The 25686-nt window shown below is 38.0% G+C and overlaps 3 protein-coding genes across 4 annotated transcripts; 2 read left to right on the top strand and 1 right to left on the bottom strand.

Annotated features, from left to right (window-relative positions):
• The first annotated feature begins 1907 nt into the window (after positions 1-1907).
• On the top strand, positions 1908-6641 carry LOC113357204 (26S proteasome non-ATPase regulatory subunit 12 homolog A-like). Of its 2 annotated transcripts, none has more exons than XM_026600535.1 (12): positions 1908-2150; positions 2226-2420; positions 3587-3694; positions 3814-3918; positions 4031-4087; positions 4203-4399; positions 4722-4821; positions 4894-5006; positions 5155-5308; positions 5402-5479; positions 5966-6204; positions 6325-6641. In XM_026600535.1, exons 1-11 carry the CDS (start codon positions 2148-2150, stop codon positions 6182-6184), a joined length of 1329 nt encoding a protein of 442 aa, XP_026456320.1. In that variant the 5' UTR covers positions 1908-2147; the 3' UTR covers positions 6185-6204; positions 6325-6641. The 2 variants fall into 2 exon arrangements, with proteins under 2 accessions (XP_026456320.1, XP_026456321.1); XM_026600536.1 differs by having other exon boundaries at positions 5966-6215.
• A 2583-nt stretch (positions 6642-9224) lies between these two features.
• LOC113359910 (ethylene-responsive transcription factor ABR1-like) lies at positions 9225-10965 on the top strand. Its single transcript, XM_026603475.1, has 2 exons — positions 9225-9789; positions 10157-10965. The coding sequence occupies exons 1-2, from the start codon at positions 9225-9227 to the stop codon at positions 10963-10965; spliced, it is 1374 nt and encodes a 457-aa protein (XP_026459260.1).
• Positions 10966-11155: 190 nt separating this feature from the next.
• On the bottom strand, positions 11156-16563 carry LOC113357203 (ribonucleoside-diphosphate reductase large subunit-like). The gene is made up of 17 exons (XM_026600534.1): positions 15883-16563; positions 15720-15781; positions 15457-15544; positions 14995-15258; positions 14634-14874; positions 14376-14452; positions 14056-14226; positions 13869-13961; positions 13631-13780; positions 13448-13525; positions 13176-13340; positions 12973-13092; positions 12433-12635; positions 12172-12321; positions 11876-12023; positions 11669-11770; positions 11156-11486 (listed from the first exon to the last, which is right to left on the bottom strand). Exons 1-17 carry the CDS (start codon positions 16108-16110, stop codon positions 11373-11375), a joined length of 2454 nt encoding a protein of 817 aa, XP_026456319.1. The 5' UTR covers positions 16111-16563; the 3' UTR covers positions 11156-11372.
• Positions 16564-25686: the final 9123 nt, after the last annotated feature.

Genomic DNA, 25686 nt, shown 5'->3' with positions numbered 1-25686 from the left:
AAATTTTATGATAATACGATTCACATTCTCAAAATTCATATCTCATAATTTGAATAATAAGAGATTATAACGCCCGTGGGCACTGGTACCAGTAAATTTTGAATTTTTCAAAGTATGCATACATTTGAGAACTATCTGGGATCGTAGTAAGCTATAAATTTTTGAATACTCATTAGATTTTGAAATAATAAATGATGGTGGTTGTGAACCCCGACCTTTGCAGAGGAATATCGACGTATATACGTGATTGGTTGGCACACGATCCAAATTAGATTGGATTATTAGAATTTCTCGATTAACGCAATTTTGGATCCAAGACTTAACACCTTAAAATTTCCAAGCCTATTACTTATAGGTTGGTGTAGTCATAATGCGTTGTAGGATAAATAAGTTCGTTGTACAAACGATTTGAGGGTTTCATTTTTCCTCAGACCCTAGGATTGATCCAATAATTGTTCTCCTTCTATGATACATTTGACGTGGTAGTCCTTGAAGGAAATGTATGTGATCGGCGAACGTATTCGAATTTGTAATCCTTAAAGGATTCACATTATATTCAGATAGTCACTTGACTCGACTATATATGTCAAGTTTAACAATCCTTCGTGTGTTTTTAGAAATTAGGTACAAAACCAAGAACCCGGATTAGTTATTTGATGATATCAACTTTATAGGTCTCTTGAGGAGTCCTTAAAACACACAAAAAATCCACGCTTTAGCAGCAAAGATATTAATTTTCTTAAATTTGAAGTTAAAATATTATGCTTGCATTTGTCTATGATATAGACTAGATTTATGATTTTGGTACTTGTTTTTTGTAATACTCATATATTGAGTTAGCATCCATAAATCGTCAATAGTTGTACTCTTTTTCCTTCGTTTCAGGTTTTGTCCCATGTGGTTTCCCTTACAAGGTTTTAACGAGACAACATCTTGTTCACATTTAATTTTCTTTCAAAATGTTGATATTTGTGCTCATTTCACTTCGTCCATATATTCCCCCCCCCCCCCCCTGGGTTTTTAATGTGAAGGTTTTAGTAAGGCAATTAAATTCAACATAGTGGTCATCCAAGAGGGAGTTGTATCAATTTCAGTTATTTGGTGGATTCCCACCATTAACTAGGTCATTTTGTTAAACCACATCAACATAACCATCTCCTATGAATTTGGATATTATTCTAATCCATATAAGGTATGATCACTACTTGTGTTCACTTATGCAACTGTAACTACATATTGGCACTTTGTTGAAGAAATTATATCAACTATTTCTGCAAATCATCTTCGAGAAGCTAGCAATCCAAGAAGCAAGTCCTCAATGTATTTAAAGAAGCATGAAGACTCGAGAACACTACCATTAAAAGACGAACACAAAAGAAGACTTCATTAACTAGAAAATTTCCCATGAAAGCATTCTTATCTCCAACATTCAAGAAATTCGTTCATCGTAATTGTAAAATTATCGACTCGAAGATTTGCAAGCCAAGATTTAACTGAAGTAATTATCAGAGGGGAGTATCAAATTAGAAAGTATTTTACTGGAATATCACATTGTACTCTTGTTCCTTCGTCAAGGTTTTGTCCCACCGGGTTTTCCTTGCCAAGGTTTTAATGACGCAACATATACATGTCCAGCTATGTTCTAAGTACACCCATAATTGTACTCTTTTCCTTCGATCAGGTTTTGTCCATTTCGGGATTTCCTGACAAGGTTTTAACGAGGCAATTAGCTTAGACACAATGTCATCAGCGGAAGTGTTATAAACTATTTTTTACTAAGATGCCCCCGTGTCTAAGATTAGGATTTACGTATCTTGGGAACCAAGTCTTCTATCTATATAAATAAAGGCTTAAGCCATTGTATTTTACACACATGAACATAATTTCTCCCTTCTTCTTCCCCTCTACTTTGTGTCTCTTGTTCTCTGTCTTCTATTTCATAACAATCCCTCTTTTTTTTTATGCTTAACTTGCCGAAGAAACAATGATAACACGACTGGTCAATACACGTTGACTATTTGACTCTTTATTATAGCTGTGTTTATTCCCTTTTCTTCTTAGCTTTCGATACCACCTTGGATCTCTCTCACTCACACTTAGGGTTTTCGTATCTACCATCTACAACTTCAAAGTTTCTTAATACTAAGATGGTAAGTTCACTGCAACTCCCTCAGATCCTTCGTTTCTACTCGATTTTGATTTCTAATTAGGGTTTTTATTGGCAGGAAGGAGGAAGTAATCTTGATTCTCAGATAGAATCACTATTGAATGTTGAGAAGCAAGCGAGACTTGAGGGAGACGTATCTTCTACCAAGAAAGCAGCTATGGATATTATACAACTCTGTTATCAAGCTAAAGCTTGGAAAACCCTAAACGATCAGATCCTTGTTTTGTCGAAGAGAAGAGGTCAATTGAAACAGGTAACTAAATATCCCTATCTCTTAACCCTAATTTTATACTTTCATGATTACGTAGCAATGAATTTTAGTTCTCTGAATGCGAAAATCATTGTTGCGAAAATCATTGTTTGCATCAAACTAGGGTTTATATCATTAATCTTACTGTTGTTAGATGAGGTGTAAGATGTGGGTTATAACCCTATAGTGTTATAGAAACAGCGGAATAGAGAAGTTGCTAATAGAGACTAAAGGTTAGACAATAAAATGCTTTTCTCACCTCTTAACAAGTACACTCCACTTCTGGATGTTGCTGTCTGACACAATCTCCTTCCAACACTCGTGTACACTGCAATCGGTACTTGCACATAATAATGTTAAATATTGTAAGTTTATCTTGTGTGTACATAGATGTGTTTGAATGTTAGATATCGTTATCCTTATAATTTGACGATACCTGAATGCATATGCAATAGTTTTAGATTTATCAAAGAGATTATAAGTATCTAAATGAATAAATAACATAGTTACGGACTTGAGTAAATTTGTATCTTCTAGCTCAGTGTGTCAAACGTCTAGTAACTGTGTTCGTCACTGACACACATACCTTATCATTGTTAGGTTGTATTTTTTAGAGCTTAAACTACTTGGTTATTAATCATATATATGGTAACTGTGCAACGACACCTTTGTCTTTTTGGCCTCTATTGTCACATCTGCTTGTAGTCAAGAAAGTAGAAGGTAACACAATGTCATGTTCTCTCTTTGATTGCATTCTTCAGAAACTACGCCTTAAACTGGGTGGGAGTCTTATTGAGTACCACGGTTCTACTCTGACATACATTTCCTTGTCATTGCTAAATAGTATTTTCCAGTGCGGTACTTAGTAATCTTATTTTTGGCAACTGGGCGAATGTATCTTTATTTTTTTGTCCCTCAATTGTCGTATCTGCTTGCTATTCAGTCACATACATCTCTCTTTCATTGCATTGTATGGGTATGTCAGTTGTTGTATCACATTACGGTTTTGAATAGTGTGAACATCGCCTATTACATCACTTTAAGTTGATGAAAGTTATCTCGACTTCCTTATATATTCTTGTAATCTTGTTTATGTTGATGAGAGATATGCCAAACTTATGCAAGATATAATGTTATGAATTTGCTGCTCAATATTTGTGGTCACACAGGCAGTAACTGCTATTGTCCAACAAGCAATGCAATATATTGATGAGACGCCAGATGTTGAAACTCGAATTGATCTAATCAAAACGCTAAACACTGTATCTGCTGGAAAGGTAATTACTACTTGCATAAATCAGTACATGCTCTACCCTAATTGTTTTTTTCTTCTGTTAGTACTGTTTTAATTCAAATCATTTTGTGTTTTTGTTTAAATTACTGTGTCTGTTTGTAGATATATGTGGAAATAGAGAGGGCGAGACTTGTCAAAAAACTTGCAAAGATTAAGGAGGAGCAGGGTGAGATTGCTGAAGCGGCTGATTTGATGCAAGAAATTGCTGTAAGTGTTCTCAGAAAAGTAATATTGTGTAGTTAATCCCATTCTCAAGATATAATTAACGTGTTTGACTATGGTATGGGTAATATGTCTTCTTCTATTATGTGAATTACAGGTGGAAACTTTTGGAGCAATGGCAAAAACAGAAAAGATAGCGTTCATTCTAGAACAGGTATTGTTATAGCCTCACCAGGATTGTGGAAGTTGGCAATTGCTAACGGGGGTTTTGGTATGGCTCGGTTGCTAAGTCAAATGTGATGTTTCCCTGTTAAATCCTATTTTTCTAGGTTCGTCTGTGTTTGGACCGTCAAGATTATGTGCGAGCTCAGATCCTATCAAGGAAGATTAGTCCACGAGTTTTTGACATTGATGCTTCAAAAGAAAAGAAAAAGCCTAAGGAGGGTGATAATGTTGTTGAAGAGGCTCCCGCTGATATACCTTCTCTCTTAGAGTTGAAGCGGATCTATTATGAACTAATGATACGGTATGTAGGGAACTTATGTGCCATGAAAGTTTTCGTTTGGATTGTGTTGCTACCTTTCTTTTTTCTTTTGTTCTTTGTGGGGAAGAGACTGTGACCAGGAGTGATGTATAATCTTCGGATGGGTTTTTACTGTCAACATGTAGTCTTGTTCTCGTTATCCAGGGCAATTACAATCAAATCCACGCAAGTGTACATCCCGTAATGGAGGCTGTGTGTGTGCCTTTTGATCTTTGGATTATTACTGGATAGACTGCAACTTCTAGGATCATAATTTTATAAAAAAATGTACAACCACCAATTCATTATCTGTCTTCTGTCATAGGTACTACTCCCACAATGATGATTACCTTGAAAAATGCCGTTGCTACAAATCAATATATGATATTCCATCTGTTAAAGAAGATCCGGCCCAAATGGTGCAGGTAATGTCTGTTCTTTAGGTCATTATTTCTCAGTTTCTTTTGAAACTTCGTTGACATTAATTTTCCGTGTAGGTATTAAGAAAGATCTGCTGGTTCATAATCTTGGCGAAACACGATCCAATGCAGTCAAGCCTCCTTAACTCCACTTTGGAAGATAAGAATCTCTCTGAGATCCAGAATTTTCGGCAAGTATTTTTCATTCTTGTTAATTATATACATGAGCCTAAACCCGTGAATTGGTTATTGTCCCTTTCCTTTATTTGGTTTAGACATTTAGTTGTTTTTGGTTTTTGTTTAATTGATTATCATGTGTTCCTTTCATACCACTTTCAGGGTCTTACTGAAGCAGATCGCCACAATGGAGGTCATCCAGTGGACATCTCTTTGGGAAGCATACAAAGCTGAGTTTGAGAACGAGAAGAATATGCTTGGAGGATCGTTGGGGGACAAAGCTGCAGAAGATCTAAAGCAGAGAATCATTGAACACGTAATTTCTTTATCCATAAAAAGTGATTTGCTCCTGGTCATGCTTGATCCTCCAATTGCTCAGCTGATATGAGTTTGTTTTATCCCTTTTCAGAATATCCTGGTTGTATCTAAATATTACTCAAGGATTACCATGAAGAGAGTCGCACAGCTGCTATGCCTTAGTCTCGAGGTTAGCCTTCATCTCTGACCATTCAGTGATATTATCGTCTTTCGCCCTTCTTATATCTACTTGGCTTGGTGAATATGTGTTTATTTCATGTGCCCCCTGTTATGTTCACTTTGAGATTCAACTTAGTTCTTCTTGTATAGGCAGGTCAGCTTCGCGAATTCTTTGATAATTTCTTGTTTATTCTCGAAAAACAGAAAATCTTAAAGAACCTCCTCAACTCCAAATGTTCTTCTACCCATCTATATGTTCTGCAAACCAGTTACATTTTGAAGAGTTTCTAGTTATTTCCCGACGGCCTTCCCATACTCTGAAACCTGTTAGAGATTTGTACTGGGCAAACATCTGCCTGGTTTAGTCTGACCTAGTTAACCAAACCAACTCTGCTTCATCCCCTTGAATATGACACATTTTCCTTCTGTGTTTCGTTTTTAATATTCTTCACCATTGATAACTCTGAAAAATACCATTCCTATTTTGTTATTTCAGGAGGCTGAGAAACATCTGTCGGACATGGTTGTTTCTAAGGCCCTAGTGGCGAAGATTGACAGGCCAATGGGAATAGTATGCTTCCAAACAGCAAAGGACAGCAACGAGGTTCTCAATTCATGGGCAGTGAACTTGGAGAAGGTGCTTGATCTTGTTGAAAAGAGTTGCCACCAAATCCATAAGGAAACTATGGTCCACAAAGCTGCTCTTAAAGTCTAGTGTACCTTGTTTCACCAATGGTTAGTGCAATGTACGTTGTAACGTTTTTGCTATTTGGTCGTAAATATATATTCTGGGTATTTTAATCTTTTGGGTAACTTGAGAGATTGTAAAGCTTCTGTTCTTCTTTTTTTGTACAGGATGCAACTTCCTATTTTTTGGACAAACTGGGTCTAATCATCTACCAGCAAATCCTTGATATATTTCTCAATTGTGACCTGGTCGTGGAAGGTGTTTAGTTGGTAACATTCTTTCTTTTTTAGTATATGTGGACCACAAGATGCTTTTAGTTATGTTTATGTTTCAAATTTGGAAAAGTTGTATACTATGGTTATAGAGTGAGAGTTCACAGAAACATCGTCTCCCACTGACTAACAACCAACTGATTCAAAATCTGGAAAGGGCTGCAACACATTTGTATTAGTAGTCGAAAGAAAATTAAGTTATTTGTTTTAAATGTTCTGGATTATGGAGGAGACTGGTGGTGGGAGGAAGCTGGAGCATCCCCCCCCCCCCCCCCTAAGGCCTACATGTTTTTCTTTGGTATCATAAGGTTGTTGTGGCCTGTGCAATCTGCACAAAAATTGTGAGGGTTTCTTAGAGGGTTTAAAACCTCGTAGACAAGAAATTTGGGTTCATAAATGGGATTGGGGTTCACTCTATCCCCATGAATTGAAAATGGATGAATAATCTTGAATTGAAAGAAGAACTCTTCTTTTCCAGTTGGAATGAGTCTTCTGCCACCGGCTGGCTAGTCAATATCGTCAATGTGGGAATAATTTGCTTGAATTGACTGGTGTCCTTAATGAATTGTTTCAGAAATGACAGCCAACTGTTGTTCTTTTTGTTGATTGTTAATTATTATCATGGGAGACCTTTTCTTTTCTAAACAGTGGTACCTCATCCTTCTTCAATAAAGATGCAAGCAAATGTGAAAAACGAGTTATTTTCCTCTTGAGGATGGTATTAGGTGTAGTGTAGGTGTTAAGGTGGTTATTTACAAATAACAAATAAAATGACTTCTAATAAAGAAGTAGAAAATGCCTCTTTTAATTTTTGTAAGGACGTCATCTGCACCACTGTCATCATGTATTCGTCACAAAATCTGTCAACAACTCCTTCCCCAGCTGCTTATAACAAATAAGATACTCCTTTGAGACAGGAGAATGCTGTGAATACGGGACGAGAGGTTTTTTAATGATCAAAGTATGCATAAGACCTTGTCTGGCCCACACATAAGCCAGCCAAATAGTCCATGGAGAGCAAATACCGCTTTGTGAAGCCACTAGGCCGAACCAGAGAGAGTTCTTGAGAACCAAAACACAGCGGAGAAGCCATTAGCTTCAGCCTTGTTGAGTGAGCAGGTCCATAAAACTTATGTCGTCCTTATTGTCGCCATCACTATTGCATCATGTACACGCACACCCTTGAGTGAACTTTGTTGATGGTTAGAAGGTAGAATCAGAATCCATTATTGATCTTTAAATAACAGGTCAGATCAGGACTCAGATGTCGGTTGAACATCCAAGTTAAACATGGTCGACTAAGTCGCACGGGTTGTGGGCTACATTCATGATATTCAAGTATACTTTTAAAAGATAGTTGACCCAATTTTGGTATATGACTTTATGGGGATGACTGTTCCTTTTAAATTTAATTACTTTAGTTCCTTCGATTCCCCATCAATTGACTCCATGCCCCGTCTCTTTAAATAAGCCCAAAAACGAGTAGGTAAGTTTAAGTAGTTCTCAGGTCACCCCCTTTACCATGCCCAGGGTCGATAAGGACTTGGGGATGGGTGTCACCTGTATGCGGAGTAGCTAGCAGCTTGTGTTTTGGCTAGCTCGGTTGCTATAATATCAACAAAATAAGAATTTAGAGACATCAAATAGATTACCACGGATAGGCGGATAGCTTGGCCTAACTCGCACACTCGGATAAGATTTTCTACTGCACCCTCCAAATTTTGTCAATTTCTTAACACCAGTTTCCATGAGAAAAACATTTCCTTTATACTTACTGGGGAGTCCTCAGACAACAACAATAAGTCGCCAGTCCTAGGTTGAAAACATATTCAGATTCAACCCTTGTCCATTTAGTCAGGCAGTTTTAGGCATTGCATAATTGAGAGTCAATCCAAATCCAAATTCTCTTCCCTTTCCATCTGTACATCCCTTATATCCCTGTGGATAGATGGCTAAATTATATTGTGACATGTTAGATACGTACATGCTCACTCAGCATTATCATTCCGGTATGCATTTAACCTTTTCCGTTCAAAAAATTCAAAAAATAAACAAACAACCTTAACATCCATTTTCAAAAAAATAATAAATCATTTTGCTTTTATAATTAAATATACAAAAATGTAAATTAGGAAACCTCCTCGCAAAAAAGCAATCTTATTCATCTATAAATTCAATATTCCAATCGAATCTTCAACAACACCTACATGTTAACAATGTTATAATGAAAAAAAACAAAAAAAAACTGATTCTTTAATCATGTATAAGATTCCTTTTAGTAGTAATAATAATGCACCGTACATGTTAGTAATAAATATATTATGGGTGATTGCGGTGTGAACTTCAACTTAATGTAGCCAAAGTCGGTTCACGTTCTTCGCATATATATCGATTAGTCTTACAAAACGTACTGCCAAAATGTAATTAATATAAGGATTAAGATTTAGAAGAAGGCTTACACGATGAGATATCTTTAAGTCTCTCATATAAAATAGTAAACCACCAACATATCACCACATGTAAAAATGCAATATTATATGGAGTCATGACATACGCTCAAACGCAAAAGAGCTTACAGGTGGTGTCTTAATTTTAAAGACTACTACTACTCATTTCAATCCTCATCATCTCTAATGGCGGCCATCTACCTCGCACGCGTCTAGAGGTTTCCTATATCCCCTTGCTATCCCATCTCTTTATCTGAAATTAATCTTGGTCACCATCATCACACAAAATATATATAGAGAGAGAAACAAATCCATTCAACAAATCATTCGCTAGTTGTTGTCAAATCAATGAGGATTACTAATAAAACTACCGCTCCAACTTATCAAGAAAACGAGGATACAAACAGTACAACTACAACTAATTATGGTGATGAACAAGCAGCGATTAATGTTAGAAATACTAATCAACCCGCGTCACCAACATCATCAGCTGCACAATCCTCCTCATCACAATCTCATATTCCAAGACAACAGCAGCAGCAAGGACAAGGGTTTGTAACTTTGGATCATCGAAGTAGTAACGATATGTGGCAGAATAAAGAGATGTCGACGATGATTTCAGCTCTCATCCAGGTTGGATCTACTAGTCATCAGCAGGCTCATAATCAGCCTAACTTGTTGCCACCGCCACCTACTAATTATTACCACTATGGGTCATCACCATCCACCAGTGGTTATGTTAACCCAGCATCAACATCATCACCATGGCCTGTACAGATGATGGCTAGTGGGCAGAAGAGAGGACGTGATCAGGAAGAAGACAATCATCATCATTATCATCCTTCTCATATTAGGGCTTACAGATCAGGGTTTAATAATATATCTACAGCATCTTCTTCTTCAAATATGGCAGGTATGTACATGTGTGGAACCAAAAAGTACTTGCATTTGCTATACCTAGATTTTTCTCTCTTTTTTTTACATGTGTTTATACTTAGATTTTGTAGTGGATTTTTTTTTCGTCCAAATGATAAAGCTTTCTAATTGATTAGGATTCTTTACTTGCCCATTATCTTAATTTGATAACATATGTATCTATCTCAACTCCCCACATGTCGAGAATGCAACAAGTGTTTACATATATTAACTAGTCATGCATATGGAAACTCATCTCTCTCTGGGAGTGGATTTATGCCCTAAGAAAGGAATGTAACAAGTGTCAAAATGATAGCTCCATTGTGTTGCCAGGTTTCTTCTAATCAAGGGTTGCATGTGTGCAGTGACTGGTGGTGCAAACGTTACAACCACAACAACATTGACTACTACTCCATCCGTTGATGATAATCCCTATAACATAACAACTGCAAGAAGATATAGAGGAGTAAGGCAGAGACCATGGGGGAAATGGGCAGCAGAGATAAGAGACCCTCAAAAAGCTGCTAGGGTTTGGTTAGGTACATTTGACACTGCAGAGGCAGCTGCAAGAGCTTATGATGAAGCTGCTCTCAAATTCAGAGGAAGCAAAGCTAAACTTAACTTCCCTGAAGATGTCACTAGTCTTCCCAGACCATCATCTACTACAGCTACGCAACCATCGATTTCTCCTGCAGCAGCAGCCACAACATCCCATCATTTTCGTCCAGCGGTAGTAGTTCCTAATTCTTCATCATCACAGCCAAGTACTCATTTTTTCTCTACACTACTCTCAGATCAAATTAACCACCAGCAGGAAGTCAATAGAAGAGTTTACAATATTCCACAGGATCAGTACTTATCTCAATTAGTAAATCATAACATGTTTAATCCTTCTTCAGCTCCGCCTTTTGCTACTTCTTATTCTTCAACAACTATGTCTTCCTCTGCCCCTGCTTCAGATCCTACCTCATCTTCACTATTTATCCAAAATCAGCAGCAGCACCAACAAATGAGAGGTGGTTATGGCATGATGAGACCATCCACATCGACGTCTTATAATAAAATTGATGATGATGACAAGAGTGGAATAATTAGTGTTACAAATTTTTCAGCGGTGCCATTTTGGTCACATGCATCAGCTGCAGATGATCCATCATCTTCTTCTGGTTCTTGACAATACGTTTAAATGTTTCCTTTTCTTCTTTCCGTTTTTGTAAATTTATATGCTTACATACTGTATGTTATACGATTTGTTTCAATTTATCATGTCAATGATTCTTGTTCTTTTTTATTTTTATGAGGTGTAAATGTATTAGCTCGTCAGAATAGAGATTCCCAGAAGATACTATAAGGACGCTAGTAAGAGTTCAAAAACTCGTTAAACACCTTATGATAGAAGATTATAGTTCTGAGAACAAAGAGCTCATACACATTCATAGCTGCCACCAGTACTCCTAGGGCTATGCTTGATTTTGGGAGGGATTCTGTTACTGGCTCTTAAAATAACATTACATTACCCTATACATCTCGCCAGAACAAGTTTCTTACTCAAAGCACATATCTACAAATAAGGTATACTTGTCAGCTTCCACAAGCCAAGCACTCATCTCGGTTCTCTAAAGAGCATATCACTTGTGCGGCAGCAGCCATCTTAACATCATCCTCTTCCCTCTTCGCTGCCTTTGACTTCCCCTCCTGCATGAATTCCATTGCCACTCAATATCTTATCACCGGTGGATAAAGAACTCACTAAACTCAAATCATGTGTTATTGTCCTGGGAAGGTCTTGGACTCACCACGGAGAGAGAGAGAGAGAAAACCATCACATGCAGTCCATAAGATGAACACATCCATTAATATACACTAGTGCCACTTACCTTGTTGAGGATAAATGCTGCTGCTGATGTTGTATCCACAGTGAACTTAATTGCCTCAGTCGCAGCACGAGTGCGCAAATAATACATTCCAGTTTTCAGCCCCTATTACACCATCATGTGGTTTCAATCATTGTTAACGGCTGAATATTCAAAAAGAAATATAACTCAAATGTACCCAATAAAATCGCATTATAACCATAAAAATACCTTTGACCAAGTATGGAAGTGCAACGATGTGAGTTTCTCAAAATTAGGTTTGTCCATGTGGATATTCAAGCTCTGACTCTGATCAATGTAACACCCACGATCAACAGCCATGTTAACCAAAGACTTCTGTTTTATCTCCCACACAGTCCTGGATCATACATATTCTCACATTGTTATGTAAGTCAATTAGTGGTGTAAACACCAGAATAATCATTTACAACAATCACAGAATTAAGACCACTGAATAGAAGCTGAAACTGAGCACCAGCATTGTTATCATAGTTATCCATATATACCTGTAAATTGCCTTCAGATCATCGGGAATCTCTGGAATGTTGATAATTGATCCATCATCACTTATCATCTTGTTTTTAAGAGCAGGGGACCAGAGACCCATCTCAGTCAAGTCATGAAGGAGATGTTTGTTCACAACAACAAACTCACCGCTGCATGCATCACATACGAAAGAATATAGGTTTAAGATTAACTAGAGAAGGAATTAGATATCAAGCAGTGATGCGTTCTAGCCTAGCCGAAAACAAAACGAAAGTGCTAACCTTAGCACTCTACGACTATAGATGTTAGATGTATATGGTTCAAAACACTCATTATTGCCAAGAATTTGGCTGGTGGAAGCAGTTGGCATGGGTGCTACAAGAAGAGAATTCCTCGCTCCATTCTTGGCGACCATTTTTCTGAGGCCACTCCAATCCCAACGATCTGTTGGTGTTACACCCCACATGTCTGGTTGAAAAACTCCCTGCATGCAGATCAGCAACAGTTTATGTTATTAGGTAATATATATTCACAAGGTCAAGGATGTGCTGAAACCCCATGCAACTGCCTAGCTAGTGCCAATAGTTAGATGACTATTGACATAGGTTTTGGATATTGATAAGTATACCAACTACTTGCTAGCTCAAATCGATTAGAGAAATTACAGCAAAACAACTTAATTTATGCTTTCTTCTTTAATAAAATAAAATTACTAAAGAAAGTAAAACACTACTTCAAGATCAATTCATATAGAATTATGTATTAAGTATTAACATACCCCAAAAGATAGAAGGCAGAGCTAGCTCTACCAAATTACTAACCTTGCTAACAGGACTCCCGTGATATGTCTCATAAGGACCTTCCTTTGCTGCCAGTTCAGAAGAAGCTTTCAAAGCATGGTAGTAGATGCACTCAAATACATCTTTGTTAAGTTGTTGAGCCTGTAGACAACCATGAAATCTCAATTTACAAAAAGCCGAACTTGAAAACAATTCATTGTAGGTGTTGCAAGAATCAACAGCACCTCTGGAGAATCAAATGGCATTCCTAGCAAGATGAAAGTATCGGCAAGACCCTGGATTCCTATTCCAATTGGCCTGTGCCTCATATTTGATCTTTTTGCAGTATCCACCGGATAGTAGCTTATGTCAATAACCTTGTTGAGATTGGTGGTAACAACTGTTGTAACCTGGGCAACAAAAAAAAAAAAAAAGAGATTAGTGATTAAGTTTCTAAACAGGAAATAAAACTGAAGTAATGCATATGTAAGAACGACACGGGATATGGTAAACAAACCTCTGCCAGTTTTTTAAAATCAAAATATCTGTCTTTAGAATCCCTACTCCCAACCAGCTTAGATTCAATAGGGACATTCTATAACCAAGAAAAACATCAAGAATGAAGATTATTGACATAAACTATCAATGGATTATCAAGAACCATGAAGTATATTTCATAAACTAGACGGTCCAGACCCACCTTCTCCCTGACAAATCGTGGCAGAGCAATGGATGCCAAATTACAAACTGCAGTTTCTGTGGGACTTGTATATTCAATTATCTCTGTGCACAAATTTGAAGATTTAATAGTTCCCAGGTTCTGCTGGTTACTTTTTCTGTTGCAAGTATCCTGAAAAAACAAAGAAAAAAAATAAAACAGTGAACAGGAGATATAGAAGTGATTTTGTGCACACAGACCAAACAACTATGCAAAGTACCTTGAAGAGCATATACGGGTTTCCAGTTTCTATCTGGGCTTTCAGAATCTCAAACCACAGATTTTGTGCAGGAATCACCTTCTTTGCTTTGTTCTGTCATAAACGATCCAGAACAGTGAGTGAACTACCAAACTATAAGTTTTAACTCAAACACAAAGAGCAAAGGTTGACAATGTTGCCTGTTTACCTCCATCTCGTACTTGGTATACAGCTTCTCAAACTCATCACCCCAACAATCCGCCAAGCCTGGAGCCTCATTTGGGCAAAGCAACGACCATTGCCCATTAGTCTGGACCCGTTTCATGAAAAGATCAGGAACCCAAAGACCATAAAATAGATCACGAGCTCGATGTTCTTCCTATAAGAGTACAGATTTACAACCATAATTACTTGAACTTGTTGGAGAGAAGCACTCTAGCACAATAAAAAGAAATGGACGAAACTAACATATCCTATGCTAGTCACAAGAAATGAACAAAGTAAAATTGGATTGAATTTTAGACATACCGCTCCATGATTTTTTCTGAGATCTAAAAACTCGAAAATATCTGCATGCCAAGGCTCCAAATACACAGCAAAGGCGCCTATGTGTGCAAGTGCAACACAATTACATCAAACTAGTGTAACTAAAATGGAACAGTGAAATTTATGAAATAGTTCCACTTATGCAGACACAAAATGTGGTTAATACACATAGACATGCTAGAGCAAATGATCATAACTTGAGAAAGCAAAAGTAATAAGAGGTGGTATGGATAAGTTTACCCTTCCTCTTTCCTCCCCCTTGATCAACATAACGAGCAGTATCATTAAACACACGTAGCATTGGAACAATGCCATTAGAGGTCCCATTCGTACCACGAATATAACTCCCTGTGGCACGAATATTATGGATAGAAACACCAATTCCTCCAGCAGACTTGCTAATAACAGCACACTCCTTCAATGTATCATAAATACCCTCTATGCTGTCTTCTTTCATGCATATTAGAAAACAGCTACTCAGCTGTCATAACCAACAAAACAACAAACAAATAGATGGATTACAGAAGAGAGAAGGCATCATGTCTAACAAATGTTAGAAATTACTCTTATGACAAATCGTAAAACAAAAGAAAGAACATACTTGGGGCCTCGGGGTGCCTGCATTGAAAAGGGTTGGGGAAGCATGGGTGAACCAACGTTGGGACATGAAATGGTAAGTTCTCAGAGCAGATCCAATGTCATCCTTGTGAATTCCAACAGCAACCCTCATCAGCATGTGTTGTGGCCTCTCCACAATCTTCCCCTGAACCTTTAGGAGGTATGATCTCTCAAGGGTTTTAAAACCAAAGTAATCATAGTCAAAGTCTCTGTCATAATTGATCTGACTATCCAGCAGCTCGACATTCTGAAACAAATAACAAACTCCCTTTTATCAATCAAGGTAGCTAAAGTAACTTTAATATCATCGCGTAAAATCAAACTACAAAAGAATATTTTGCTCAAGAACATCCAACAAGCAGCACCAGATAAAACAGTAAAACTGAGCACAACTTTCAAACAATTGTTCCACTACAACTCGTACTAGTGTTTGACACTTTCTCACCTTCATGACTATCTCGTATACATCATCAGCAACAAGAGACGCCTTCAATCCTGATCCCTTGTCAATATGATTGTACATATCCTTTATCCTGTATAAACCACTCTTATCAAGATCAAGTCTTATCAATTGTAATTTACAGAAAATAATGTTATTATTCGTTGGATAAATTTAATTTTTAAATATTTTTGTAAGCAAGAAGGGCAAAATTTCAAAATATTTCTATTAACTATTTAGCTGAGAAAAAATAGTGATCTGCAACTTACGTCTCTGCGAATGATGTCTTTGTGTTCTTATGCAGACTTGAGACAGCAATTCTAGCGGCCAACTACATCAGAAAATAAAAATAAATAAAAATGAATTACTAAACATTCACAAAAGAAAACAGTATACAAATGAGAATTATAACGAAGGGAAAAGAGTTAGTACCTCAGCGTAATGAGGATGGTTAGCAGTCATCCCAGCGGCTGTCTCAGAAGCAAGTTGATCAATCTGCATAGTTGTAATCCCTTTGTAGACCCCAGCGCAAACCTTTTGAGAGACGAGAACAGGGTCACAATGATCTTTGTTAAGACCATAACTCAACTTTTTTAGACGAGATGTGATCTTATCGAATTGTACCACTTCTTCCCTACCATCTCTCTTAACAACAAACATTTTCTGTTTCAATATTTAGATGAGGAATTCTGTCGAACGGGTGTTAGATATCTACTAAGTATACATACATATATGTTCAGTAGAAGAGAAGACTTTGATTGAATACAGAAGGGGGGGAGTCGGAAGTGTATGGAAGAAGATTGGTTTCTTTCTAGGGTTTCGTGTTATTAATTAAATAGGTGGTGTTGGTAGTTATTGAATGTTTCAGTTTTCAATTTTTCATTTTCGAATTTTCCCTCCATGATTGCCTTTCAGCTTTCAAGTTTCCCGCCGAGGTTTTTCACTTAGTTTTCTCATCGATAATTTTCAGGAGTTCCTTTCGGAACATTGACTGTGAGGAAAATCTTGGCAAATTTGCCGTACTTCTTTGAGTCACGAAACGATTTTTTTTATTCAATACCACGATTTTTGGATAACAATACTGTGCACGTTATGGCAGGGAATGTTAAGGAAAAAGAAAAAGAGAAAAGAAAGTGTTAGAGGTATTGAGATACCGTAACATTCAAGCCACAGGTTACGTGCAAACTCTAAAGTTTGCTATACATAGAAGTTGTTGTATCCGAGGAAACTATGTAAACTAGGAAACACTTGTTTTAAAAGTTAATAACTCTAGAATCCCTGTATATAAACAGAGTGCTATCATGTAAACTGAATTCACCGAATCAATATCATTATTATTCATTCAAAACTATTTCTCTTTTCTTGTTCTTCTCTTTGTCTTCTAAATGTAAACTTGTTAAGAATTTTGTGTATATTATTTCATATCTCTTCATAACTGATTACAAGGATATATATATGTGCGATCACATAATAGAGTCCTAATAGAAATACATTCCATATCAGTCTCGGTTTCCTAGAATAAGTCTTTCCTAGACTTTCCTAATATAAACACATTCCATATCAGTCTCAGACTTTCCTAGTTTATGTTCTAAGAGACGTGTATATCTGAGACCTTCCTAATTAGTCTCAGACATATTCTCAATACCCCCCTCAAGACGGAGCATGCAGGTCACAAATGCCCATCTTGGACAATAGACCATGAAACTGAGCTTTCCCCAACGACTTTGTGAATATATCCGCCAACTTTGTGAATATATCCGCCAACTGTATTGTGGTAGGAGTATAAGAAGGTGAAATAATCTTCCTTATTATCGCATCCCTGACTAGATGACAGTCCACTTCAATGTGTTTCGTTCTTTCATGAAACACAGGGTTCTTCGCAATATATAACGCTGATTGACTATCACAAAGAAGACTCATTGCTTGTGTATGGTGAACTCCCAAATCTCGGAGTAATTGTTTCAACCATTTTAATTCACATGTAGCCGCCGCCATGGAACGATATTCTGCTTCTGCCGAGCTACGAGACACAGTTTGTTGCTTCTTAGTCTTCCAAGATACTGGTGAATCACCAAAAAGAACAAACCAACCCGTCAGTGAGCGTCTAGTTATAGGACAACTTGCCCAATCCGAATCACACCAACCTCTCAATTTGAAACTACTATCAGAGCGCAACAGAATTCCTTGTCCAGGATTCTTTTTCAAATATCTAACCACACGAAGTGCTGCTTCCCAATGCTCCAGTCTAGGTCGCTGCATAAACTGAGATAAGATATGCACTGAGTAAGCAAGATCTGGTCTGGTGACGGATAAATATATTAAACGCCCAACCAATCTTCTATATTTCTCTACATCACTAAGCAAATCTCCTGTTGCTAAGGCAAGACGATGATTTGTCTCCATAGGAAATTCTGCAGGTTTCGCACCCAATAAACCTGTTTCCATTATAATATCCAACGCATATTTTCTTTGGCATATGTATAAACCCTTTTTACTACGTTCCACTTCCAATCCTAGGAAGTATTTCAACTTTCCTAAATCTTTCATCTTAAAACATTGACCCAAGTATGCTTTAAATTGTGTAAGCGCAACCAGATCATTTCCTGCAATAATCAAATCATCAACATACACCAGCACATTAAGTTGCATCTTTCCCTTTAGCATAGTAAAGAGAGAATAATCTGAGTACGATTGCCGAAACCCATAATTCTTCAATGCAGTGGACAGCTTCGCAAACCAACACCGCGGTGCTTGTTTTAGTACATACAATGATTTCTTCATTTTACACACCATATTAGGATTACCCTTAGAAAATCCAGGTGGTATTTTCATATATACTTCCTCTTCCAAATCTCCATGTAGGAATGCATTATGCACATCCATCTGATGCACATCCCATTGCTTAGCCGCAGCAACAGCCAAAAACATACGAACAGTTGTCATCTTTGCCACTGGTGAAAACGTCTCATTGTAATCCAAACCTTCAACTTGATGATTTCCAAAAATCACAAGTCTTGCTTTTAAACGTACCAAAGTACCATTTTCATCATATTTTTCCGTATATATCCACTTACTTCCTAGAGCCTTCTTACCAGGTGGCAATTCGGTGATATCCCATGTGCCTTGTTCTTCTAAGGCCCGTATTTCTTCCGCCATTTCTTTCCTCCAACCTGGATGTGTCATTGCCTCTCTGAAATTTTTCGGCTCAGACTTTGCCGACAATGCAGCAATATAATTTTTATGCATGTCAGAAAACCTGTCACAACTAACATAATATGTCAAAGGATAAGGTCTACCTGAGGATGATGACTGTGATGATTGAGAGTGAGATGGACTATTTTCTCGAATGGTGTGCGTCACAAAACCTTTCAGCCTACTTGATGGGATCTTCTGACGCTTGCCCTTACCCAAATCGTTGTTCACAGCAACGGTATTTGTGGGTTGTCCATCACCATTTACATCTGCCTTAATTTCTGACGCCGTAGACTTGTGCTTAACAGCGTTATCTTCAGCATATGTCGCAGTCTGTTCTGCTGCAGTTTCTGCAGATGTCGCAGTCTGTTCTGCTGCAGTTTCTGCAGATGTCGCAGTCTGTTCTGCTGCAGTTTCTGCAGATGTCGCAGTCTGTTCTGCTGCAGTTTCTGCAGATGTCGCAGTCTGAACTGCAACATTTCCACCAGGCGCTGCAGTCTGTACAACGACATCTGCATCTGTCTGTCGTTGTATTTCTGCACCTTCTTCTCCGCCAGCTATTACTGAATCTTCATCACTATCATCACTCCATTCTTCACCAACACGATCTGTCTCATGTGTAGTGCCAACGACATCAGTCGTTATATGAGTTCTAGTTCCATCCAACTCGGTTTTATATGGAAATTGTGTCTCATAGAATTTTACATCTCTAGACACTATAAACCTTCTTGTGTCGAGATCGTACACTTGCCATGCCTTCTTACCGAATGGATATCCTAGAAACACACACCTTCTTCCTCGACTAGCAAACTTATCTCCTTTGCTACTTTGATCATATACATAACACAAACATCCAAAGACCTTCAACTGTTTATATAGAGGTGGTTTTCCAAACAATACTTCATCTGGTGTTTTATTATTTAGGATAGGTGTAGGAGTACGATTGATCAAGTACGCCGCTGTCAATGCACACTCTCCCCAAAACCGTTTCGGCAAGCTTGCTTGAAATCTCAAAGCCCGTGCCACATTCATTATATGTTGATGTTTTCTCTCAACTCTTCCGTTCTGTTGTGGAGTACCTACACAAGACGTCTCAAAGACTATTCCACTAGTCTTAAAATACCCACGTAATGCATTAAATTCCGTTCCATTATCACTTCTAACAATTTTAATATCCTTGTTAAATTGACGCTTCACAAGAGCAACAAATTCACGAAATATTGATTCAACTTCTGTTTTATTCCGAATTAAATAAATCCAAACACCTCTTGAAAAATCATCAACTATTGTTAGAAAATATTGTGCTCCACATGATGAATGGATTTTATAAGGACCCCATAAATCTATATGAACTAAATCAAAAATACAATTCGATTTACTCAAACTACTAGCAAAACTGCTTCTACGATGCTTTGCCCGGGGACAAATATCACAAGCATCATTATTCTTCTTAATTAATCTACTCACACCTTGCAATTTCTGCAAAACTTTTTCTGAAGGATGTCCCATACGCTGATGCCACAACTCATATGAATCTTCATGCACAGCCATAACTTCAACATGCGGCACACCACAGAAAATATATAGTCCACCTTGTCTCTCAGCCACTCCAATCATCCTCCTCGTAGACCGGTCCTGTATAAGACATAATTTGTTAGTACATTGAATAATACAACTCATCTCATCAATAAGTTGTGTGACTGAAATTAGGTTACAGGTTATCTGTGGTACATAAAGCACGTTTTCAAGTTTCAATCCACCAGGGAGAATCACGGTTCCAATTTTCTCAGAGTATGCATATTTTCCATTAGGCAATCCAACTGAACATGCCCTAATATCTCGTACACTCCTCATGTTAAGAAGTTCATACGTAACATGATTTGTTGCACCTGTGTCAACAATCCAGGATGTTTTATTCTTTTTACCTTGTAGATGAGAACCAGACTTTCTTGAGTTTAAAAACTCCATCACCTCTTGAACTTGTGCTGCTGTAACTCCTACTAGACCCGTTCCATCAGCTGATGACGTACCAGCACCAGCACTCTCCTTTGTTGCCGAAATATGCAGGTTATGAGCACGAACAGGATTTCCTCCTTGTCCTCTACCTCCTCTTCCAGTACGTCCTCTTCCTCCAGCTCTTCCTCCTATTCCATTCTTTGGTCTGTCTCCCCACCATTCTGGATATCCAATAATCTTAAAACAGCCATCATCAGAGTGTCCTTGTCTGCTGCAAGTTTTGCAGTACTTGTTGGGATCATAAGCACTATTAAGTAGGCGTTGATCAGATTGCACCTTAAAAGCCATAACATTCTCTTGCATCTCTGTAGTCACAACTCCATCTCCAATTTTCAGGCGTTCTGAGTTCACAATTGTTTGATATGCAACATCCACAGACGGCAATGGTTCTCTTGCAAGCAATTGTTCACGCAAAGAGCTGTATACAGAATCTAACCCAATCAGAAAATAATGCAATAAATCTTCTTCTCTCAACAAACTTACCTGAGATGCAATATTACAGGTGCACTTTCCACACTTGCATTGGGGTATCTTCATATAAGTCACCATCTCATCCCATATTTTGTTCAATCTTCCAAAATATATAGCAACTTCCTCCGTTTTCTTCTGTTTGCAGTCACTTAAAGATGCTTTTAGTTGGCATATTCTTGTTCCACTAACAACGCAAAATCTTCTCTTCAGGTGTGCCCATAATAGACTTGCATCCTCATAATCTCCCAGAGTTGATCTCACTGATAACTCCAGCGTGTTACTGATCCATGAGACCAGCATTGATTGCACTGCTATCCATTCTTCCAACTGATCCGGATCTTCAGGTCTTGTAACTGTTCCATCAATAAAACCAAATTTTATTTTGGCTATTAACGATCTTCTTATGGCTCTAGCCCATTCATCATAATTATTTCCTCTCAAAGTTATTGGCGTGATGATATTTCCTGGTCCATCACTCGAACCTAGGTAATATACAGGGTTCTTCTTTTGTATATCATATTCCACCGTCTTTCCTTTGGATGATTCAATTTCGTTAACCATCTTTAGTTTTTTTTTTTTTTTTTTTAGGTTTCGAAACTGGCTCTTGATGCCATGTTAAGAATTTTTTGTATATTATTTCATATCTCTTCATAACTGATTACAAGGATATATATATATGTGCGACCACATAATAGAGTCCTAATAGAAATACATTCCATATCAATCTCGGTTTCCTAGAATAAGTCTTTCCTAGACTTTCCTAGTATAAACACATTCCATATTAGTCTCAGACTTTCCTAGTTTATGTTCTAAGAGACGTGTATATCTGAGACCTTCCTAATTAGTCTCAGACATATTCTCAATAAAACTAAATCTAAGTTCCAACTTGGTATCATCCTGGTTGTGATCTTCATGTCTTCCGCAGCCTCTTCCGTGTCTACAGTTTCGACTCTTCTTCAATCTTCTCAATCTATAATGGCTTCCTCTGTTTTTTCACAACCTCATCATATCATCACTGTCAAACTCGATGAAACTAATTACTCTCTCTGGCGTGCTCAATTTTTACCCTATCTTCAGGGATATGAACTTGATGGCTATGTTGATGGCGACAAACCTTGTCCACCTGCAACTCTTGAAAACTCCCAAAACCCTAACCTTGAATATGCTCCTTGGCTGAAACAAGATCGAATTCTTCTCGGATGGATCTTCTCCTCTCTAACCCCTGTTGTACTAAGGAAAGTTCATCGTCTTACCACATATCATGATGTTTGGTCCTCCCTGGAATCTTTGTTTGCTTCTAAATCTGATGCACACATTCATCATCTTCAATGTGAGCTTCGTGCATTGAAGAAAGGGTCTCTTTCTATGAAAGCCTATATTGATCGAGCTCGTGATCTTGTTGACAGTCTTGCTGCTGCTGATACTACTGGGACTAACACCGAGTTACGTCATTGTATTCTTGCTGGATTAGACTCCTCTTATGATGCCATCGTCACTTCTCTCACCACCTCCATGGGAACTATGAAACTTGAAGATTTCATTACATATCTTCTCCCCCTTGAACTGCGCGTTGAACAACAAACTAAGATGCTGAATTCTCAACTTGTTGCTGCTGCTGCTTCTCGGAATCCTTCTTCTCAGAATCCTGGATTTTTACCACGACCAAATACTGGCCCTCTTAATGTTGGTGCTCGACCAAACACTGTTTGTCAGTTGTGTGACAAAGCTGGACATCTTTCTCCCATGTGCTGGAAGCGTTTTGATCGGAACTTCAATCCACAGCCTCCTCGAAGCAATCGGTCATCACAATCACCTGCTCCTCGTGCTTATGCTGCTGACACACAGGGATCTTCTTCTTTCACTACGTGGGTACCTGACAGTGGGCTACCGATCATATCACGAATGATCTATCTAGATTGCATCCTTATTCAGAATACACAGGTCCGGATGAAATAAAGATGGGTAACGGTTCTTCTATTCCAGTTACTCATGTTGGTTCATCCATACTAGGTACTCCTGGACGTAAGTTATATCTCAACAATACTCTATTTGCTCCTCAAATCTCCCATAACTTATTATCAGTCTCTCGGCTTATTACTGATAATGATGTATTGTTTGAGTTTCACCCTGATTTTTGTATTGTGAAGGATCGATGCACGGGGAAGGTTCTTCTGCGCGGAAATAGGGTTGGTGGTCTCTACGTTCTTGATGGTTCAAAAATTTCTACGACAAGTCTTGTTGGTGAACGTGCTAGCTTACAAAACTGGCATTATAAATTAGGACATCCTATGATGCGAACTGTGCGTCATGTTATTTCTAAATTTTCTCTTCCCGTTTCTAGTAGAAAAATAAGTTTTTGTTCTTCTTGTCATGAACATCGAAGTCATAAGTTACCGTTCTCTTCTAGTAATACTATTTATTTGAATCTACTTGATTTGATTGTCTCGGATGTTTGGGGTCCTTCTCATATTGTTTCTAATGATAGTTATCGATATTACATTATCTCTATTGATGCATATTCTCGTTTTACATGGATGTTTCCTCTTACCCATAAATCAGATGTCTACTCTATATTTCTTGTTTTTCAAAAACATGTTGAGAATCTCTTTAGTCGAAAGATAAAGATTTTTCAATCTGATAATGCTCTTGAATATCGTAAGCTTACACCATATCTTCAACAAAATGGGATCTTTCATCGATTCTCTTGTCCACACACCTCTGAGCAAAATGGAATAGTCGAACGTAGCCATCGTCACATTCGTGAAACTGGACAAATGCTTTTATCTTCGGCCTCTATACCAACTTCTTATTGGTATGAAGCATTTTTTACTGCATGTTATCTAATGAATAGGGTACCTTCATCTGTTCTAGATAAAGCGTCTCCGTATGAAGTTTTGTTTGGTTCCCCTCCTGATTATTCCTTTCTTCGTGTGTTTGGATGTCTTTGTTTTCCTCATCTTCGCCCTTATAGAGCTCATACGATAGATCCATCATCATCTCCCTGTGTGTTCATTGGTTATAGTCCACAATATAAAGGCTATAAGTGTCTTCATCTCCCAACTGGTCGTGTTTATGTTAGCAGGCACATAGTTTTTGATGAGACTACCTTTCCTTTCGCGGCACCGAATGAACCATCTCCAGCATCAACTTCTACTGATCAGGTGATATCTTCTCCTTTGCACATCATATATTTTATCCCAGTGTCTGTTAATTCTCCTGCGACACCTACACAGGAACAATCTTTACCAACACATGGTATTGATTTGGGATTACATGATGCGCACTCATTGATGCAAGAAGAAACAATATCTGATGTTCCAGCTCCTACTCAATCTGATTCAGGTGCAGCATCTCCAGACTTGCCTATACCTCCTTCAGGTCAGGAACCTACTCAAAGTGACTCTGTGTGTCAACCATCTACTATTATTCCAACTCATCCTATGATTACTCGGGATAAAGATGGGATCTTCAAACCAAATCCAAAAATTTTAAGTGCTTCTAAGTATGCTCTTATTAGTGATTCTGTCCTTGAACCAACGTGTTTCTCTCAAGCTCAAGCTGACCCTAAATGGTGTAAAGCACCTGATGATGAATATAATGCTTTGCTTAAAAATGGTACGTGGATCTATGTACCTTATGATCCTTCCATGAATCTTGTTGGTTGTAAATGGGTTTATCGAATTAAACGTAGAGTTGATGGCACCATTGAACGTTTTAAAGCTCGTCTTGTAGCTAAGGGATATAATTGATAGACGCATTTATGTGCCTAATTTGTCCTCAATGTTTCGTATTGTTGGTACTCGTTTTCGTCCTTATTATGGTGTTTTGTGTATTTTTAGGTATTTTTGGAAAATAAATATTGTTGGAAAAATCGGCTCGAAAAATCACTCGGAACACCCCTGGAGGACACTTGCTATACGGAGCCCATATTTGGTTAAGGGGCGCCTTAATTACTAAGGGGCACCCCAAAATACAGTTGTTATTCGCACCCCACATCTGGTTAGGGGGACACCATCTTCTTCATTTGAAACTTAAAAATTGGCGGGAAAAATGTGGCAGCTCTCTGAGAATGTTACAATCGAAATTTGAAGATGTTCTAGGTGGACTAAAGGGCTGAAACTTCATGGGTAGTTGTGATATGTCATAAAAGAGCTGGTATGGGTGTTTGTTTCGATCAAATTTGGCTGGAAAATCCGTGACAAGGAATCAGGGCAGCCCGTGCATGAGAAGAATAGTTCACGGGTTTTGGAAGATTTATGCGTGTTCTGCTCGTGTATGATGACTCTAGCAACACTCTGGACCGTGACGAAGATAAATGAGGAGATTTTGTAGTTGAAAAAACACGTGAGAAGCTAAAACAGGGAAGAAAATATTCACAAAATTTTTTTCTTCACTGCCGAGTTTAATGAAAATTTGTGAGAGTTATGGCGTGATATTTTGCTGTTGTTGAGTATATATAGGGTGAGGGGATCATAGAGAAGGGAGACGGAGAGATTGGGAGAGAAAAAGAGCACCACAGAACGAAAAATCAAATTTGCAGAGCTGCCATTTCTGCTG

Source organism: Papaver somniferum, chromosome 3 (assembly GCF_003573695.1).
Source record: "Papaver somniferum cultivar HN1 chromosome 3, ASM357369v1, whole genome shotgun sequence".
In the NCBI taxonomy this organism is placed as follows: Eukaryota; Viridiplantae; Streptophyta; class Magnoliopsida; order Ranunculales; family Papaveraceae; genus Papaver; species Papaver somniferum.
This window is presented reverse-complemented; position numbering and strand designations above follow the sequence as displayed.

Bases quoted from the DNA above. Each gene is read 5' to 3' on its own strand.
- LOC113359910 (XM_026603475.1), top strand. From the start codon at position 9,225: ATGAGGATTACTAATAAAACTACCGCTCCAACTTATCAAGAAAACGAG. The intron at 9,790-10,156 runs GTATGTACATGT...GCATGTGTGCAG, and splicing joins TTCTTCTTCAAATATGGCAG to TGACTGGTGGTGCAAACGTT.
- LOC113357204 (XM_026600535.1), top strand. The intron at 3,695-3,813 runs GTAATTACTACT...GTCTGTTTGTAG, and splicing joins ACACTGTATCTGCTGGAAAG to ATATATGTGGAAATAGAGAG. The intron at 5,480-5,965 runs GTTAGCCTTCAT...TTGTTATTTCAG, and splicing joins TGCTATGCCTTAGTCTCGAG to GAGGCTGAGAAACATCTGTC.
- LOC113357203 (XM_026600534.1), bottom strand. From the start codon at position 16,110: ATGTTTGTTGTTAAGAGAGATGGTAGGGAAGAAGTGGTACAATTCGAT. The intron at 13,781-13,868 runs GTACTTTGCATA...TTGTTTTTTCAG, and splicing joins ACCCGTATATGCTCTTCAAG to GATACTTGCAACAGAAAAAG. The intron at 12,322-12,432 runs GTTAGCACTTTC...TGATGCATGCAG, and splicing joins TATAGTCGTAGAGTGCTAAG to CGGTGAGTTTGTTGTTGTGA.